Source organism: Macaca thibetana, chromosome 13 (assembly GCF_024542745.1).
Source record: "Macaca thibetana thibetana isolate TM-01 chromosome 13, ASM2454274v1, whole genome shotgun sequence".
NCBI classification, from domain to species: Eukaryota; Metazoa; Chordata; class Mammalia; order Primates; family Cercopithecidae; genus Macaca; species Macaca thibetana.
The window spans coordinates 12,423,588-12,444,233 of NC_065590.1; the positions used below are offsets into that span (position 1 = coordinate 12,423,588).

The 20,646-nt window shown below is 43.6% G+C and overlaps 2 protein-coding genes across 4 annotated transcripts in view; both read right to left on the reverse strand.

Annotated features, from left to right (window-relative positions):
- Nucleotides 1-20,646, reverse strand: part of CD8A (CD8 subunit alpha) — a 44,641-nt gene that overhangs the window by 22,047 nt on the left and 1,948 nt on the right. The window lies entirely within an intron of this gene.
- LOC126933929 (T-cell surface glycoprotein CD8 beta chain) overlaps nucleotides 10,167-20,646 on the reverse strand; it is a 75,874-nt gene continuing 65,394 nt past the window's right edge. For 2 of the 3 annotated variants that reach the window (XM_050754225.1, XM_050754222.1), the window contains exon 6: nucleotides 10,167-10,546. In XM_050754225.1, the coding sequence (XP_050610182.1) occupies nucleotides 10,411-10,546 (136 nt within the window). In that variant the 3' untranslated portion in view covers nucleotides 10,167-10,410. The remainder of the gene's footprint in view (nucleotides 10,547-20,646) is intronic. The other variant, XM_050754227.1, reaches the window with a different exon arrangement.

Here is a 20,646-nt window from a genome sequence, read left to right on the forward strand (position 1 = left end):
TTTTTTTGTTTTTTTTTTCTAGACAGAGTCTCTCTCTGTCGCCCAGGCTGGAGTGCAGTGGTGCGATCTCGGCTCACTGCAACCTCCACCTCCTGGGCTTAAGCGATTTTCCTGCTTCAACTTCGCGAGTAGCTGGGATTACAGGCACGCACCACCATGCCTGGCTAATTTTTGTATTTGTAGTAGAGACAGAGTTTTGCCATGTTGGCCAGACTGGTCTTGAACTCCTGATCTCAAGTGATCCACCTGCCTATGTCTTCCTAAGTGTTGGGATTACAGGCATGAGCCACCACACCTGGCCTAATTTTTTTTTTTTTTTAATGAGTGAAGGAGTTCATAGTCTTTCATACTTTGGGGTGATACAAGAAAAGGAAAAAGGTTTAATGACAACTGCCACTTTTATTTATTCATTCCTTTGTTGATGTACTTTTGGGCTATTTCTGGGTTTTGCTGTTATAAGCTAACCTACAATGGACATCCTTGTATACATTCCCTAGAGTCCAAGTACAAGATTTTCTCTAGGGTGTTTTCCTGGAAAAGGAATGACTGAGGAGTATGGCAATCTTGTGAGAAATTACCAGTTTGAAAGATGTGCCCCATAGCTTTTGATACACTTTTCTCCAAAGTCATGGTTCCAGTCCACACTGACACCAGCTGTGGAGTTTTCATTTACCCACGAGCTTTGTTATTCCTGGTTTTGTCAGTCTTTTTAATTCTGCCAATCTGATAAGGTGTGATGGTATCTCGTTGTTTAAACTTGCACCTCTCTTATTAAGGTTGAGACTGAGCATCTGGGCCCATGTTTGCTGGCTATTCAGCTTTTCTCTTCTGCAGACTGCCCATTTGTCCACTGCTCTGTTTCAGTAACTTCCATAAACCAAGTACTCTCTGCCCTCCATAACTCACATCACTTAAACTACAAATTTTGTTGATGCTTACAGAACCTGATTTCCTTCCAACCAATTGTGCTCTCCTAATTCCAACAACCAAACGAGGCTTCAACTCTTCTTTTTGTTCAGAGGCCTCCTGAGTCCTGTCCTACTCACAGTAAAGGCTCTGCAAAAAAAAAAAAAAAAAGGGGAAAAATACACTGCATCCAAAAAAGGCTCATTTCTTTCTTTCTCTCTCTTTTATGTGTATGTGACAATTTGCTACCTTAAAACAGTTTACCTAAAACAAACTTTGCAAAGCCAGCGGAAATTTTTCTTTTTGCATAAGATGGTTAATTCTTTTGAGTGCTGGCCTGGGATCCATGAAATAACCTCAACTCGACCATAAAGCTTTTCACTCCCACGTTATGTAAACGGTGACAACCTTGTTGGTTGCAAGCCCCCCGTGTGACTTTCCGAGGCGATCTGAGTGGTGCAAGCTGGAGGATGCAGTGATGGAAACATTGCCAGAGGGAAGGCGACTGTTTCCACCCACTCATCCTCAGAGCATGAGGGCTAGGGGAAGGCTCTGACTCCTGTAGGGGGTGACCCATTTCTAGGACTACAGAAGGGGACGTGTGGACTGGAGAGAGGAAGGAAAGACCACGGCAAGGAAAGTCAAGAAGTGGGACAAGTCAAGGGCTCTCTCCTCCCTTTATCCTTGTCCTTGGCCTGCAGCAACTCCTCTCTCTTTCTCTTTTTGTGTGGACAGACTGAAGAGGATTGCTTAGCCTGGTTTGTACCTTCCAAGTAGAGCAGGAAAAAGGAACAAGCTGCTCCCTCCACACCTCAGACGCTGAGGTCAGCTGCCCTTTGGGCGGGGCACGTTGGCTCACACATGTAATCCCAGCACTTTGGGAGGCCATGACGGGAGCATCACTTGAGTCCAGGAGTTGGAGATCAGCCTGGGCAACATAGTGAGGCCCCATCCTCCGGCTCGCACCACTCAAATTCCCTCGGAAAGTCACACGGGGGGCTTGTTGCCAGCAAGGTCATCAGTTTGCAAAACATGGGAGTGAAAAGTTTTATGGTCGAGTGTAGGTTATTTCATGGATCCCAGGCCAGCACCCAAAAGAATTAGCCATCTTGTGCAAAGAGAAAAATTTCCACTGTTTTTTTTAAAGTTTCCATTTTGGGTAAACCGTTTCAAGACAACAAATGGGAGGGAGAGAGAAAGAGAGAAATAGGCCTTTTTAAGATGCAGTTTATTTTGCCCCATGATGTTTTTATTTTTGGTGGTGATGGTTTTTTTGTTTGTTTTTGTCAGAGCCTTTACTGTGAGTAGGACAGGACTCAAGAGGCCTCTGAACAAAAAGAAGCGTTGAAGCTTCATTTGGTTGTTGGAATTAGGAGAGCACAATTGGCTGGAAGGAAATCAGGTTCTCTCTCAAAAAAAAAAAAAAAAAAAAAAAAAAGCCAGCGTGCTGGCGCAGGTCTGTGGTCCAAGCTACTTGGGAAACTGAGGTGGGGGGGATCGCCTGAGCCCGGAAGTCGAGGCTGGAGTGAGCCGTGATTGGACCACTGTACTCCAGCCTGGGCGACACAGCAAGACCCTGTACCTTAAAACAAACAAGAAACAAAACAAACGACAACAACAAAAAACTCATTTGGGAATGTTTCTGCGCGTGCCCAGAAGCACAGCCATGCTATAGGATCTCCTCTGGGCCCCACAGTCAGCTTTTTACTTGGAGGGTAGAGAACGGTGCTTTCCCACGCTGCTGTGCAATGGAGAGAAGCTATGTGAAGCTGGCGTATGTGTGGGGTTTGCAGGCTTCGTCCGGTTTCATTGCCGGCTGCTGACCCGGCACCAATTCCTGTTCTGCAGGTCCCACCGCAGAGAGACACGCCAGCCATGAGGACAGATGAGGGAACGTGATGCCACGATGGGGGTGCCAGGATGCGGTGGGTGCGGTCGCGGACAGGCGCACGAGGAGCCCAGCGGAGCGCCACCCGGAGCAGGCGCATAGGAGGGCTGGGGAGGGCCACCAGGGCGACGAGAGCCGGTGAGCCTGAATCAGCCTAAAGGAGGCGGAGGAGGAGTGTGGTGGGCGCAGGGCCAGGGAGCTGGGGAAAGGGCGGGGGGCTAGCCCAGGCTGAAGGCAGGCAGGAGCAGGGCCGCGATGTCAGACCAGAAACAGCAACACTGTGTTTGGGAACCTAGCAGCAACCGCACCGGTGGAGACAGGGTCGGCTGGAGAGGAGGTGGGGCCGGGTCCTAGCTAAGTAAGGCGGTGGACCTTGCAGCCCTTTCACCCTCAGCAGCTGGCTCTGGGCAAATCTCGGGGCCAGTCTTGGCAGGGCTGTAAAGCGTCCACCAGAGCCTGGATCCCTCCGCCACCTTGCCCATGAATTCATCTTTCTGTGCACAGCGAGCCCCTAAGCGGAGACGGCCGACAAGTTTCCCACTGTTACCCCAGGGAACAGTGGCCCCTGAGGAGGTCAGGTCCTGGGGAGGGGCAGAGCTCAGCGCGCAGTACTGAGGCAGAAACGGGGTCCAGAGAGGGTGGGGTGGGGGGACAGCGAAGGGTCGCCTGAAGCTCCCTGGTGCGGGGAGGCCAGAGGAGGGATCTAGAAACCGTAGCGAGACGAGAACTCAGAAAAGATCCGGCCCAGCGCATTTATTTTACGGAGGAAGAAAAACTGAGGCCCAGGGAGGGTGAGCACTCCAAATAACTAGGGACTAGCAGCAGGGACACTTGCCCGTCACCCGCGTCCAGCAAAATCTGACGCCCCTTCGGCCCAGCAGGGGGCGGTGCTGTTTTGGTTTTGGCCTGGTTGGGGTGAGCGGAGGAGGGAGCGACTTCGAATTCAGTCTGCATCTTACTGACCGCGAGCAAAAACTAAGCGGGTGCACGTTCCTTGCATCTATCTTCGCCCCAGCCCTTACAGCCTAGCCCCTGGCTGGGGCTCCAGCTCCCCGCCTTCTCACCCCCACCACCAGGAGATACCTATCTTATCACAGGCCCACTTAGATTACCACTAGGAAATTACCACTCGGGTGGGGCGGAGGTGCAGCGGGAACTGCAGTTTACAAGGGATCAAAAGAGCGAGCGGCTAATTATGGCATTTCTAGCCCAAGACACTGCCCAGAGATATTGCGAGTAGGCGCCCTAACCTCTCAGCATCTGGCAGTATCTACCAATTAGTGCTGTGAGCCTCCTGTGCAATGCATCCGTCTGTAGAAATGGCCAAAATGGGCCGGGCGTGGTGCGCTGGGGCTCACGCCTGTAATCCCAACACTTTAGGAGACCGAGGCGGGCGGATCACCTGAGGTCAGGAGTTCGAGACCAGACTGGCCAACATGGCAAAATCCTGTCTCTACTACTAAAAAATAAAAAATAAATAAATAAAATAAATTAGCCGGGCGTGATGGCGCAAGCCTGTAGTCCCAGCTACTCGGGAGGCTGAGGCAGAAGAATCGTTTGAGCCCTGCAGGCGGAGGTTGCAGCGAGCGGAGATCAAGCCACTGCGCTCCAGGCTGGGCGACAGAGCGAGACTCCCATCTCAAAAAAAAAAAAAAAAAAAAAAAAAAAAGAGAAAAAAGAAATGGACAAAATGTCAAAGCTTTAATGGTGGGTAGAAGTCCCCATACTTGAGAGTCTCGTTCTCCCAACTCTCCGTCTCTGTCAGAAAATGCGAAGGGACTGGAATGGAGATCCTGAGCGGTTCTGGGTGCCGAGGCCCTGCCCGGGTCTGAGCTGGCTGCGTCTGCTGGTCCCCTTGTCGGGGCCGCTGGGCAGAGATGCCTAGGGGCCGCGGGCGGGGATCCCCTCCCTGGCTCATTCGCATCCGCAGCCCCTCAAGAAGGCCGTGGGCCCGCGAGGAGGAGGAGGTGAGCACCCGGCAGGAAGGAGATGGGCTTGGAGGCTTTGGGCGTGCCCTGGGGCAAGTGGAGCGTCCGGTCTCTGATTTCCCGCGCAGGACACTGAGGTCGTGGTGCAGAGAAGGGTCGGCGCAAGGATCTGACATCCTTGCGCGCGCTGGGCGCGGGCGCTGTGGAGACAGGGAACAACTCGGAGCACTAAGGTGGGAGGGTGCGGGAGCCAAGGTCCCTCTGAGGTTCTTTTGACTTATTCACCAACTTCATCTCTCTCTTGGTTTTAGTTTACCTGGAAGGTCCTCTCCTGCGCTGGCTCTGGGGGTGCTTGGAACCAGAGCTCCTTAGTCGAAGCGTGTCCTGCTGTCAGCCAACACCAAGTCCTTAGGCCGAGCCGGTTTCTCTCCCGGTGATGTGAATCCTGGTTTTTTTGTTGTTGTTGTTTACCGAAGTCCCGGGCTGATTAGACATAGCAATGGCAGCTGGGGGTGGCCTGGGCCGTGCATTGAATTTGTGACTTTAGCAAGTCCCTAAAATTCCTCTCTGCCTCACTTTTGCTGCCTTTTTTAGGTTAAAAGTGTTTTGGAGAATAGAAAACAAAACAAAAATAATGGCTTTATAGTGCCAATATGGAATTATAATCAATCCTAACATTTTGGTATATTGTTTGTATTTGCTTTGTTTTTATCTTATGCTTATGTATTAATTTTTTTCCATCACTGTCATCATATTTCCTATTCAGGTCTTCAGCCTGCTTTAAAAATTTTTTAATCGTGAAGTTCCGTAAAAATTTTATTTCAGCCAATTTCTTTTATAACACGTTCTTCATGAATCTTATCTGATATCTGCATAATATTCCACTCATACTTTGCCCAATTAGACATTTAGGTCGTGCGTACTTTTTAAATTATGATACAGTAATTTCTAAATAGTGTATAATTTCAATTTTTGTTTCTTAGTTATCATAAGAGTTCTTAAAAGGTGATAACAATTTTTTAAGTGGATACATTATTTTCCCCCTTCCTTGGTTTATAATTTTATTGCTCTGTGGTCTGAGAATGTGGCTGTCTTTACGCTTTTTGAAATTTAAGTTTTTGATTGATGGTTGATTTCATAAATAAGTGTAGGCACAGTTTTGTATACTTGATTGGGCACAAAATTCTTTTATATTAGATCAAGCTTTGTAAAATGTATTACCCATAGCTGCTATGTCTTTTTAAAATTTTTATCTACTTGATCTAATTTCTGAAAGAACTGTAAGTTTTTCAAATGTATTCGTGGATTTACTATTTCCTCTTTATATTTCTAACAGTTTGTACATTATGTATTTTAAAGTGATGTTATGGAGTATAAAAACCACATAGCTGTTAAAAAGTAATAAACAAAGATACATTTTGGCATATATATCTTTTTGTGCATTTGAATTATTTTCTTGGTTTGAATTTTTAGAAGGAAATGGCTGTAAAGGCAAGTTGGCCTTTCAAAGATTTGACGGATGTACACTGTTGGCCACATCAGAGTTCTTCTTTCACTAACTCTTGGTCAGCCCCAGGAATTAAAAAAAATTACACACACACACATACACGGACACGCACACACACACATATGCTTATAGTAAGTCTTCACTGTCATCTGTAGGTTCTGGGAAACTGCAACTTTAAGCTAAACAACATCTAGTAAAACCAATTTTTCAATCGACATTGTAAAAAAAACCGCATTGAATGAAAAAATACTTTTTGAGGATCTGCTGTACGTTATTTTACTTAAAATAACAGTTTCCAGGAACCTATACATGATGTTAAGTGAGGACTTAGTATGTGTGGTGTGTGTGTGTGTGTGTGTGTGTGTGTGTGTGTGTATGCATCAATATTATTTTGAGAAAAGCAAGAAGTGGGATAATTTTTGCTATTTCCTTTGATTTTTATTGTGGTTGACGGTTTTTCTGTAGATCTGTAATCACTTGAATTTTCTTTGTTGTGTGTGGATTGTCTGTTCTTGTCCTTTTGTGCTTTTGTTTTCTGACTTTTAACTCAAGGAGGTTAATGTCTTTCAGCTCTTACACTGTAGGAATTACATTGCTATATCTTCTACCACAAAACACCTTATTGAAAAAGAAAAACTCTGGTGCACCAAACCGATGTCTCAAATTCACCCTGACCGCCCCTGCTCCCCCTGAATCTTAGCAGAAATTTCAGTATGGCAAACAAAGCAGATAGAGTTCCTGTGGGGCCTAAAGCTTATGCAATTTGGGAATCTTCTTTAACCATTTTTTTTTTTTTTGAGTGGTGAGATTTTAGCATATTTTGGCTGAAATATGGGAAAAAATAATGCCCAGTGAGATTACATGATATTCCTGGGATTGATGGCTTCATGTCCCAATTTCCCTCTGAGAAAGAGAGTGGGGTGGTGAGAAAGGGAAGGTAGTACGGAGAGCTAGGACCCTTTGCCTTCTTTCAGGATGAGAAAGAAAAGGAATAGCCAAGCTTGCCATACACAAGTGGCCCCATCCATTTATAATATTCTTTCGGTATCCTTTTATTGTCTGTGAGATCCATAGTAATGATCTCTCTATTGTTTCTGATATTAGTAATTTTTGTCTTCTCTTTTTTTTTCTTGGTTAGGTTGACTAGAGTTTTACCAATTTTATTGATCTTTTCTAAGAAGGAGCTTTTGTTTTATTTTCTCTATTGTTTCCTGTTTTCAATTTCATTGATTTCTCTAATTTTTATTATTTTTATTCTTCTGCTTGCTTTAGGCTTGTATTGCCCTTCCTTCTGTTGTTTCCTAAGGTGGAATTTTAGATGATCAATTTTAGATCTCTTTTTAAAATATATGTATTTAATGCTATAAGTTTCCCTCGAAGTACTGCATTGCTGCATCCCATGAATTTTGAGAAGTTGCATTTTCATTTAGTTCAGTGTTTTAAAATTTCTCTTGAGATGTCTTCTTTGACCCATGTGTTATTTAGAAGCACTTTGTTTAATCTTCAAGTATTTGGAGACTTTTCGGCTCTCTTTGTGTTATTAATTTCTAGTTTAATTCTATTGTGGTCTGAGAGCATACTTTACATGATTTCTGTTCATTTCACTTTGTTAAAATACGCTTTATGGGACAGAATGCAATCTCTTTTGGTAAATGTTCCATGTGAACTTGGAAGAATATGTATTTTGTTGTTGGATAGAGTATTCTATAAATGTCAATTAGCTCAAACTGGTTGAGAGTGCTGTTGAGGTCAATTAAATCATTACTGACTTCTTACCTGCTAGATTCGATTTATCAATTATTGAGAGAGAAGTATTGAAATATCCAACTATAATACTGACTTTGTGTATTTTTCCTTGCATACCTATCATTTTTTGTCTCAGGTATTTTGATGCTTTGCTGATGCATGCATGTTGAGGATTGTTTTGTCTTCTTGGAGAATTGACCCCTTTAATATTACATAATGCCCTTCTTTATCCCTGATGATTTTTCTTGCCATAAAGTCTGCTTCATCTGAAATTAGCTCCTCCAGCTTTCTTTCCATAGTGCTAACATGATATATCTTTTTCTATTCCTTATAACCCATCTGAGTCTTATATTTAAGGTGGGTTTCTTGTAGACAGCATATGGTTAGGCCTTGCTTTTTTGCTGCTCTGACAATCTCTGTCTTTTACTCGGTGTATTTAGACCATTCACATTGAAAATGATTATTGATACAGTTGGATTAATATCTACTATGTTTGTAACCGTTTTCTGTTGGTTACAGTTGTTTCTTGTCTCTTTTTTCCCTTGTCCCATCCATTTTAATGACTATTTATCAATGTTTTCCCAGAGATTGCCTGAGCTCTCAACCAATATCATGTCTAGCTCTGTGTGCAGCAAAATATATTTCCTCATACCTCTGCATAATAAGGCAGGTGCGAAGGTGTTTGTGCAGCATTGCCTTTAAAGTGGGCTAACCCAGTCTTCATCAATGGGGCAACAGGAATTTAAATTATGGTTCACTGACCTACAGGAATACCAGGTGGCAGTTAAACGTAAGCCAATACATCTATATGTCCTGGAATATAGCAAATTCTGACACATATTGTTAAGTAAAAGAAGTGAGTTGCAGACCAATATATGTATTATAATTCTTTTAGGTAAAAATTGTGTGTGTGTGTGTGAATGTCTAAATGCACAGAAAAGTGTGTGTCTAAATGCACAGAAAAATCTCTAGGTTTATACAAATTGTGTTGATGGCAGGTTTGGGAAAGCAAAGAAATATTAATTATATTTTTTCTGACAAAACTTATATTCATGTATTCGTAAGCTTTAAACACACACACACACACACACACACACACACACACACACACAACTTGTTTCAGACCAGACTGGCCAACATGATGAAACCCTATCTCTACAAAAATACAAAATTTAGCCAGGCATGATGGCAGTCTCCTGTAATGCCAGCTAATGGGGAGGCTGAGGTGGGAGAATTGCTTGAACCCGGAAAGGTGGAGGTTGCAGTGAGCTGAGATCACACCACTGCACTCCAGCCTGGGCAACAGAGTGAGACTCTGACTCAAAAAGAAAAAAAGGAAAGAAAGAAAGAAAAGGAAGGAGGGAGGGAGGGAAGGAAGGAAGGAAGGGAGGGAGGGAGGGAGGGAGGGCATGGTGGCTCACGGCTGTAATCCCAACATTTTGGGAGGCTGAGGCAGGTAGGTTGCTTGAGCCCAGGACCTTAAGTGCAGCCTGGGCAACATAGGGAGACCCTGTCTCTACAATAAATACAAAAATTTGCCAGGTGTGGTGGTGCCCACCTATAGTCTCAGCTACCCAGGAGGCTGAGGTAGAAGAGTCACCTGAGCCTGGGAGGTCAAGGCTAGAGTGAACTGTGATTGTACCACTGCACTCCAGCCTGGGTGACAGAGTGAGACCTTGTCTCAAAAATAAAAAATAAATTAAAAGTAGGCTGGGCATGGGTGGCTCACACCTCTAATTCCAACACTTTGGGAGGCCGAGGTGGGTGAATCACCTGAGGTCAAGAGTTCGAGACCAGCCTGGCCAAACATGGTGAAACCCTGTCTCTACTGAAAATACAAAAATTAGCCATGTGTGGTGGCATGTGCCTGTAGTCCCAGCAGGCAGAGGTAGGAGAATTGTTTGAACCCAGGAGGCAGAGATTGTAGTGAGCTGAGATCGAGTCCCGGCACTCGAGCCTGGGTGACAGAGCGAGACTCTGTCTCAAAAATATATAAATAAATAAATAAAAATAAAATTTAAAAAATCAAAGAAGCTTAAAAATGTTTTACCTCACAAGGAGAGAACATCTGCCTGACATAAGTAACCCTCTCTAACCTCAGCATTTGGTGGTTCTTCTGAAATGGGTGGTTCATACTCATGGTGATCTGGTGCTAGAGATGCAGGAAGCAAAGACGTTCCCCAGTACTTAACAAGCTCAATGGTTCCCTTTTCCCAGTCTTTAGGATTTGGGGCAAATTTATTCAAGATGGATACATTTAGTTCCACAAGGTGGACACTTTGGGGGTTCACAAGGATGGGGACCACAGCTCACCAGGGCAGAACTTGAGCCCCCTATGACTTGGGGGGTTGATGGTGGCAGAGAAGTCTCTGCTGGGTGTGTGGGATGATCCCTCAGCAGGAGGGAGGAATCTGGTAAAAGTGGTAAAGATCCACTCATCGGGACCTGTGCTTCTTGCCTATGGTTTTCAGGATCCATGGGCTAAGCAGCTTCTGTAAGGTTGCAGTATTGCTGTAGTTTCCGGGCAGGCATCGGGGGACAAGGATTCCTGAAATACCTTCCCCTTGAGGCCTTGCAAAAAGAAAAACAAGAGAGTCTCAATACATGCACCAAGTCAAGGTGTTGGTTACTTATTAAGTAATGACTGATTTTTTTTTCTGTGACTTAGTCGAGTGAGATGTTGTGTCAAATTAAACACAGAAAGAGCTGGTGTATAACACTCGATAGGCCTAGGGTTACCACAGGATCCAAACACATTTGATTCAGGATCTCAGAGTCAGAAAACTCTGTTTCTGTTGATTTCTTCTCAGAAAGAGGAAACCACACACAGAGAATTACCTACTCAGTTATTCCCCAAAGTTCATCTCATTTGGGAAAGCGGGTGAGGGTTTTATCCTCCCTCTTAGGCGTCACTCTCAATTTTATTGCCATGGTTAATCAGGGTGAATTTCAATAGTGTCTGACCTGCAAATTAGTTTTCTGCCATTTGGAATCAAGGATGTGCGGGTCTACAGCTGCAACAGACTTCCGAGACATCCCCATGCTTTAAAAATTTCTCTCAGGAGAGTGGTAAGGTAGGGTGGCTATTGTCACCACAGGTTGGAAGACAAGACGGTCACAAATGTCAGAGAATTTATTCTGATGGAAACTTATCCTCTGGGGTGCATTATAATGGACATAAAGACTCAACTTCAGGAAGATGTCAGTTTTCACCAGTTAATCTACAGATCCAGTGCGTTCAAACTGCCAACCAGATTCTCCTGACAAGCTGATTATCAAATTCATGTGGAAGTATAAAGGACCAAAAATAGCTGAATAATTTTGCTGAAGGGTAAGGGGGAACCCATTATTCCAAATATTATTACTTATAAACTCTAGTAACTTCAACATGAATAGAACAATGAAAGAGAGTAGGGGGGCCTAGAAAATACAGATGTGAAAATGTTGGAGATGGCTGGGCACTCTAGTGGGTAAAGGATTCGATCATTGGTGCTGTGACATTGGCTTCCCATGTGGGAAAAATGTAAAACTTGAACTTTATCTCAAACCATTCACAAATGTATACTCCAGATAGAATAAATATGAAAAGCAAAGTTTCAAAACTTTTTTTAAAATGTGTTTTTAAGACAGAGACATGATAAGGACAGAATTTCTTGGTCAAAATATAAAAGCACAAGCCATAAAAGTATGATGTTACCATTCAAACATTTGTTTAAAGTATGCAGGGCAAAAACCAATACAAAATTTAAGTCTCAAATTAGTAGAAGATATTTGCAGTGCATAAAAGCAACAGAAGATTTTCATCCATAACATATCAGATTCTCACAAAGTAATAAGTTAAAGACAGCAGAATTAAAACTGGGCAAAGTACGTGACCAAGCCAATATCCAAATAAAAAGATGCCAAACCTTACTTGAATCAGTGAGATGCAAATGAAAACAACTGATATCATTTTATACTCAAATTAGCAAAATGAACAAGACCAATAACATCAAGCACGGGAAAGGATATGGCCAAATAACTGTTATGCAATGCTGATGGGGATGTAAACTGTTACAACTGCTGTGGAGATAATTTGGGATATCTAGGAAAAATATCTATTAAAAATGAAGATGCTCTGGCCCCAGAACTTCCACTTCCAGGTTCATTGCTCAGAGAAGCTTTGATGTATAAGAGTGTTCACAGAAGCACAAACAACAGAAATTGGAAAATTATAATAATTACAAACTAATATCTAATAATAGGGGAATGAATAAAATTGTCATACATTAATAAAATATGACACAAATAAATGAACTAGATCCACAGGCATCAAACACAGGTAAATCTCAAAAATATGTTGAATGTGGCCGGGCGCGGTGGCTCACGCCTGTAATCCTAGCACTTTGGGAGGCCGAGGCAGGCAGATCACAAGGTCAGGAGATCGAGACCATCCTGGCTAACACGGTGAAACCCCCTCTCTACTAAACGAAATACAAAAAATTAGCCGGATATAGTGGCAGGTGCCTGTAGTCCCAGCTACTCGGGAGGCTGAGGCAGGAGAATGGCGTGAACCGGGAGGCAGAGCTTGCAGTGAGCCCGAGATCGCGCCACTGCACTCTAGCCTGGGCAACAGAGTGCGACTCTGTCTCAAAGTAAATAAATAAATAAATTATATATATATATATATATATATATATATGTTGAATGAGATAAGCAAATTTTAAAAGTGCATGTACAGTCTGACATTATTTATAAAGAATAAAAGCACATGCCACATATTATTCATTATTATGTCATTGTTTATAGATACTTACATAATAAGAGAATCACAAGTATAAACAAAGCCTCAAGGCAGAACCCACAAATTTCAAGATAGGGTATGCAGTATTGAGGATGGAATAGGGGTGAAGAAGGGGTCTCAACACAAACATTTTATTGCTTGAAATAAAAGATTGAAGCAAATTTGGCAAAAGTTAAATTTGCTAAATCTGACAGATTTATTTAGCAAATCTGCTAATTTGCTAAATAAACTTGCAGCTAGTATATTACCTTCAGTGGTTTTCTTTATATTTGGCATAAATCATAGTTCATGGGAAGAGGTAATTACATATTAAAGATGTATATTCACTGGCTGGGTGCAGTGGTTCATGCCTGTAATCCCAGCACTTTGGGAGGCCAAGACGGGTAGATCACCTCAGGTCAGGAGTTTGCGACCAGCCTGGCCAACATGGTGAAACCTCGTTTCTACTAAAAATACAAAAATAGCCGGGTGTGGTGGCAGGCACTTGTGGTCCCAGCTACTCAGGAGGCTAAGGGAGGAGAATTGCTTGAACCTGGGAGGTGGAGGTTGCTGTGAGCTGAGACCATACCACTGCATTTCAGTCTGGGTGACAGAGTGAGACTCCATCTCAAAATAAATAAATAAATATAAAAAATAAAAGCATATATTCATAATTAACAGAATAACTGTATGTAATGAGTACCTGCTCTGTTCCAGGCACTGTTTAAAGTATAGGCATACTTCATTTTGTGCTGCGCGGATGTTCTATTTTTAGCAAATGGAAAGTGTGTGGCAACCATGCATGAAGCAAATCTATCAATACCATTTTTTAATAGCGTGTGTTGACTTTGTGCCTCTGTGTCACCTTTTAATAATTCTTGCAATACTTCAAACTTTTTCGTTATTATTGTATCTGTTCCGGTGACTGTAATCAGTTATTTCTGATGTTACTATTTGAATTGTTTTGGGGCACCGTGAACCATGCCCATGTAAGACAGTGAACCTGTTGAGTGTGTTCTGAGTGCTCCACCACTAGCCATTCTGTCTCCTCCTTAGACCTCCCTATGCCCTGAGGCATAATATGAAAATTTGGCCAATTAATATTAAAATTAGGCCAATTAATAACCCTACAATGGCTTCTAAGCGTTCAAGGGAAAGGAAGAATTGCACATCTCTCACTTTAAATCAAAAGTTAGAAATGATTAAGTTTAGTGAGGAAGGAATGTTGAAAGTGGAGATAGGCTGAAAGCTAAGTCTCGTGTGTCAAAATAATTAGCCAAGTTAAGAAGGCAGAGAAAAAGTTATTGAAGGAAATTAAAAGTACTAATCCAGTGAACACATGAATGATAAGAAAACGAATTAGCCTTATTGCTGATAATGGAGAGAGTTTTAGTGGTCTGGGTAAATCAGAACTGCCACAAAATTCCCTTAAGAGAAAGCTTAATCCAGAGCGAAGTCCCAACTCTCTAAAATTTTATGAAAGCAGAAGTGGTGAGGAAGCTGCAGAAGAAAAGTTTGAAGCTAGGAGAGGTTGGTTGATTCAAGTGGTGTAAGGGAAGATACCATCTCCTTAACATCAAAATGCAACATGAAGAAGCAGGTGCTAATATAGAAACTAATAGGTGCTGCAGCACACCAAGTTATCCAAAAGATCTTTCTAAGATTATTGACAAAGGTGGCTACACTAAACAACAGATTTTCAATGTAGACAAAACAGCCTTTTATTGGAAGAAGATGCTACTAGGTCTTTCACAGCTAGAGAGAAGTCAGTGCCTGACTTCAAAGGACAGCCTGCCTCTCTTGTTAGTGGCTAATGCAGCTGGTGACTTTACGTTGAAGCCAGTGCTCATTTACCATCCTAAAAACCCTAGGGCCCTTAAGAATTATGCTAAATCTACTCTATAAATGGAATAGCAAAGCCTGGATGACAGCACATCTGTTTAGAGCACGGTTTACTGAATATTTAAAGCCCACTGTTGAGACTCACTCAGGAAAAAAGATTCCTTTCAAAATATTACTGCTCTTTGAAAATGTACCTGGTCACCCAAGAGATCTGATGGAGATGTACAAGGAGATTAATATTGTTTTTCATGACTGGTAAAACAACATTGCTTTTACAGTCCATAGACCAAGGAGTAATTTTGACTTTCAAGTCTTGTTATTTAAGAAATACATTTTGTAAGGGTAGGGCTGCCATAGATGATGATGCCTCTGATAGATCTGGGCGAAACCTTCTGGAAAGGATTCACCATTCTAGATGCAACAAAGAACATTTGTGATTCATGGGAGGAGGTAAAAATACCAACATTAAGAGGAGTTTGGAAGCAGGTGATTCCAATTCTCCTGGATGAGTTGGAGGGAGGGGTTCAAGACTTCAGTGGAGGAAGTAATTGCAGGTATGGTAGAAATAGCAAGAGAACTAGAATTAGAAGTGGAGCCTGAAGACGTGGCTGAATTGTTGCAATCCCATGATCAAACTTGAACACATGAGGAGTTTATTCTCTCTGATAAGCGAAGAAAGTGGTTTCTTGAAATGGAATTTACTCCTGGTGAAGATAGTGTGAACATTGTTGAAATGACAACAAAAGATGTAGAATATTACATAAACTTAGTTGATAAAGAGACGTCAATATTTGAGAGGCGTGACTCTAATTTTGAATGCTGTTCTACTGTAGGTAAAATGCTATTAAACAGCATTGCATGCTACAGATAAATCTTTTGTGAAAGGAAGAGTCAATCAATGTGGCAAGCTTTGTTGTTGTCTTATTTTACGAAATTGGCACAGCCACGCCAACTTTTGGCAATCACCGTTCTGATCAGTTAGCAGCCATTGACATCAAGGCAAGATACCCACCATCGGCAAAAAAATTACGACTCACTGAAAAGCTCAGGTGATTTTAGCATATGTTTGGTAATAAGTTATTTTTGATTCAGATATATACATTGGTTTTTTCAGACATAATGTCTTTGTACACTTAGTAGACTACCTTATAGGGTAAACATAACTTTTATGTACCCTGGGAAACCAAAAAATGTATGTAACTGGCTTTATTGTGATATTCGCTTTATTGTGGTGGTCTGGAACTGAACCTGAGATCTCTCTGAGGTACTGTACTGGAATTTCCAAGGTTAGTGAAACATTCTTTCTGTAGCCTGAGTGGTGAGATTTAGGCTAGTCTCCAAAATATCAAAACTAACTAGAATATAATGTAATAACAGTGATCATTAAGATAACAATGCTAGCAGCTACCATTCACTGAGTACTATGTGCCATGCACTCTGCAAGCGCTATTTTATTAATGCTCGTGTGTGAGGTAGATATTATTATTATTCTTGTTTTATATTCAAGGTTCAGAGAGGTTAATTCACTTGCTCAGAGTCACACAGGTAGCCCAGATCTGCTATGTGCCAGCCCTAATTACTGAGCCATCCTGTCTGTCCCACCTTTTCTGAGCCAACTCCCGGCTTCTCCTGCACCACGGGTCATGTAGCTGGCTTTGAATATAGGGTCGTGTAGCTGGCTTTGAATATAGGTGCTCTTTTTATATAAATGCTCTTGAAAGGATCAACTTTCCTTTTTTTTTCAAATAATTCAGTAACTTTGACTTTTTATTAGGTTACACTGGCCTTCTCCCAGGTTTTTCATTAAATTCATGAAGACTGCTGCTCCTTAAATTCTCAAGGCGTTGGAGTCAGGCCGCCTGGGGTGAATCCTAGCTTTCAGATTTATCGAATGTGGTGTGATTTCTAGGATGCCATTGAGCCCTGCTAAAGGAGTTGCTAATATCCACCTCTTTCTGCCCAAAGAACCCGCAACTCCCAGCACAGTGCTGGTGCCTGTGAGGCACTCAGCAGATGGGAGCTTTGTTCCTAGTTGTGTTGTGATGGGGAAGCAACATGGCGCCTTGTCCTGCGGGCACACTTGAGTTAAGATCACACTGGGGCTCCTTTAGGCCCTGGGCCGAGTTGGGGCATAGGCCGAGTTCGGGTATTGCTGCAGCCTCAGAACTGCCCAGAGTTGACTGAAGACACTCAGGGACCTCCATAACTGAGAGCAGGCAGAGGCATTGTTTTTAACCCAGTGTGGACCCCCAAATGGAACATTTTCCTTCCCTAGGTGAACGCCTTCAGAACCCTCCGAAAATCACAGTTTCACTTTTAGCAAGGCCCCGCTGCAGCAGGGGAAAGCCCCCACAAACCCAGTCCTCTCCAAAGGGAGCGTTCTGAGCCCCCTGCTTCCTCCGCCCTTCTCTTCCCCCCGGTTAATTCCTTCGCTGCAGCTCGTTCTGCCTTCTTTCTTTGCCTTTTCAAGCCCCGCTCCTCTCTGATTTTGGAGGGCTGGCGCAGGCTTGGGCACTTCTTTCAAGGTTCTGTATTGTCTGTCTGCCCTGTGGCTTCTCCTTCTGCAACTCCGAGCAACTTTGTGCTTGGATTGCAGCTCCCAATAGTCCTGCCCTGACTTGCCCCAGGCACAGGGCAGAGATGAACCAGGGACTGTACCCAGGGTTTTGAGTTCCGCCATGTTTATAGCATCAACTCTCCTTTAGCTCTTGGGAAAAAGAGTTTTAAAGTGCTGCAATCTTCTAACACAAAATTATATCAATGCTGAAAATGTGTTCTCCACTTATACCCCAGCAGGAAAAAAAAAAAAAAAAAGAAGATATCTATTTCAGGTGAGAGTCATGATGACCTCAGAAAGCAATATCAAAAGCTATCAAAATGTTTATACGGGTAGATTCAGTAATCCAATCTGGAACGTTTCTCCAATGGATGTAATCTTAGGCTTGGCACAATACAGCATGAACAGAGATGTTAAATGTTAAAAGCAATGGAAATGTTCAGAAATAAAGGAATACTTAAGTAAACAGTGATAATGCATTCAGTATATTTTTAGGGATTAACATGATGTTTTAGAATTACGAAACCTGTGGAAAGATTGACAAGGAAAACGCAGACAGCATGCTTGATACAAACATACATTCATCATGATTATAACCATATAAAATGTAAAAAATGTTTTTAAAACATGAGAAGAAATTACACCAAGATGTGTTTCCCTTGCTGTTGTTTCTAGTGGCTAATTTTTGCAATGTGTATTACTGCAGTTATAATACCTTTACAAATGGAAAGCTTAAAAATAACTCACTTCCCTTCCCAGAGAGCAATGCTCAGTGCAAAGCCACACTCCACTCCAGAGATGGCCTTCAGCACTGGACTTTTTGGGGCCAGAATCAAGCAGTATGTGTCACTTCTTGTCTTATGTTGTTGGTGCCACTTATTCATATGTTGTCTCATAATTCTGCAGTTGTTTAATGTGTTTATATCTTTCTCCACAACCATTTTTTAAAAGCTATTTTTAAAATTGTGGCAAAACACATGCATAACACAAATTTACCATTTTAGTCATTTCTAAGTATACACTCCAGTGGCATTAAGTATATTTATATTTTTGTGCAATCATTACCACCATGCATCCACAGAACTTTTTCATCTTCCTAAGCTAAAACTGTACCCATTAAGCACCAACCCCCTATGCCCCATCCCCCAGTTCCAGGTAACCGCTATGCTATTTTCAGTTTCTCTGACAAATTCAGAGACACCACTCTTGGTACCTCCTACAAGTAGAATCATACTGTATTTACCTTTTTGCACAATCATTTTTTAAAACTTTAAAAAAATTAATTAATTTGACAGTCTCACTCGGTCACCCAGGCTGGTTGGTGTTTGCAGTGGCATGATCATGGCTCACTGTAGCCTTGACCTCCTGGACTCAAGTGATCCTCACATCTCAGACTCCCGAGTATCTGGGACTAAGGCACCCACCACAGTGCCTGGCTAATTTTTTAATTTTTAGTAGAGATGATGTCTCACTATGTTGCCCAGGCTGATCTCAAACTCCTAGGCTCAAGGGATCCTGCTACTTCAGCCTTTCAAAGTGCTGAGATTACAGTGTGAGCCACTAGGCTCGGCCTGCAGAATCTTTTTAAAAAGCTGTGGTCTCTCAAGGGGACGGTGTAGTGGACAGAGATAATGAAGAAAAACACAGGGAAGAAAGAATGACAGAGAGTGAGAAGTGCTGTAAGTGCAGTGACGGAGACCACCCCGGGGCCTCCTGGATAGGCTGCATGTTTGTAGGATGATGGGGAGTGGTCCTGGAGAAGACTGAGGAGGAGCCCTAGGGGGTCCAGGCAGAGAGAGGAGGGGCACAGAGCTGGAGGAGGGAAGGGCGTTTGTACAGTGTGTGTGTGCGTGTGTGTGTGTATGCTGGGGGACATGCAGGGAGATGGCAGGCCTCAGCACTGGGGAGAGCTGGAGTGCATTCTAGATGCAGCGGGGAGCTAGAGCAGGGACCTTCTTCTCCCTGCTCGGCCTGGCAGCAGGGAAGGAGGCCTTGGGCTGTGGCTGATTGCAGTCAACACTGAGGAACAAGTGCCAATGCTTCGTGCAGGGCACAACCTCTGCCACACTTTTACCTATGTGACCTTTCTGGGCCAGGTGCTGTGTGAGGTGCTCCATTTCTCAGATAGGAAGGCTGAGGCTCAGATCAATGCTGCCTTGCGCACAGCTGGAAATGGCCAAATCAGTCCCAAAGCCCCACTTTGTTCTGCGTCTTTGTGAAGGGCCGGGTGGCTGTGTGTGCAATGTCTGTTGTGCTGGACATACAATAGGAAAGCAATTGTTACCTCTGATTTTTAGGAGGCCAAAGGACAAGAAGCCACGTGCTGTAGGCCAAAGAGCAACTGAGGGATTGAAGAGTAAATCTGTGATTGAATGAGCAGATGAAAAGAGGAAAAGCCTCCCCCAGCACAAACCCGCAACCCATTCCCTTCCCAGCGTCCTGGGGGCAGGGGGTTTCATCACTGTCCTGGGTCAGGGAAGAAAGAGGGAGGCCTTGTGGTGGAGGGGAGGGGAGGAGAGCTCACCATCAAAGGTGTAAAGAAGGTTCTAGTCCCTCCAGAGCACACTCAGGGATGCTTTCTTGTGCTTCTGTCGCAAGGCCTGGTCTCAATCTTGCTTACTATAAATGCAATGCTACGTCCTGCTTTTCCTTTACTTCATTGCATAAACCTTCCCTGAATCACTTACAGAATCTTTAGAACCACCATTTTTAAGGTTTGAATAGTTGCGTACCAAGTAAATGACCACAGCTTATTGAAACTCCTCTTTGTAGTCAACCACTTAGATTGTTCTGTTGTTATTTCTAGAACACATAACTAATGCTAATAAATAATGATGATAACACAGATTAGTATTTCCTGAGGATGGATCTGTTGCGCGAGTTCCAAAGCTCTAAGCAATTTCTATGGGCCCTGGAGTTTCCTCCACAGCTCCTAAGGCGGCTCTGGCACATGAGGAAGCTGGGAAAAGAACAGGGGTGATGGACACATCTGCCTTGCAGGGGTGATGGGCGCATCTGCCTTGGTAAGTGAACTTGTTGGTTCTGTCCCACGCAGCTTGGGTGTCTGCACGGCGGTGTGCTGCTGGGGTTGGAGAGGGGCCGCCCTACATAACGTCCCCACATAAAAGGGGCAGGTGTGCAGGTGGTCCCGGGGATGGTGGCAGCTTTGTCTGACTCCCCTCTACTGGGGGCTGTGGGGGATGTGGGAGTGGAGGGTGCGGATCACCCTCCTCCGGGGTCCTCCAACCTCTCCTTGGCCATTCTCTTTGACTTCCTTGGGAAAGAGTCCAGGCTTCAGAGGACTCTTTGCCCATTTCAATCTGACCCCATTTGAATCCCCAACGGTCGCAGTAAACCCCAGGCACACAAAGACAGAGACTTGTGGCTGGCTTGCGGTTGCTGTGATCACGTTGGAATCAGACAACGGCTGCCCTGGCAGGCGGCACCCAGGCACCTCTCAGGTGGGAAAAGACTGAGCCAGGTGAATGTCCCGGAGCTCCAGCCAGCTCA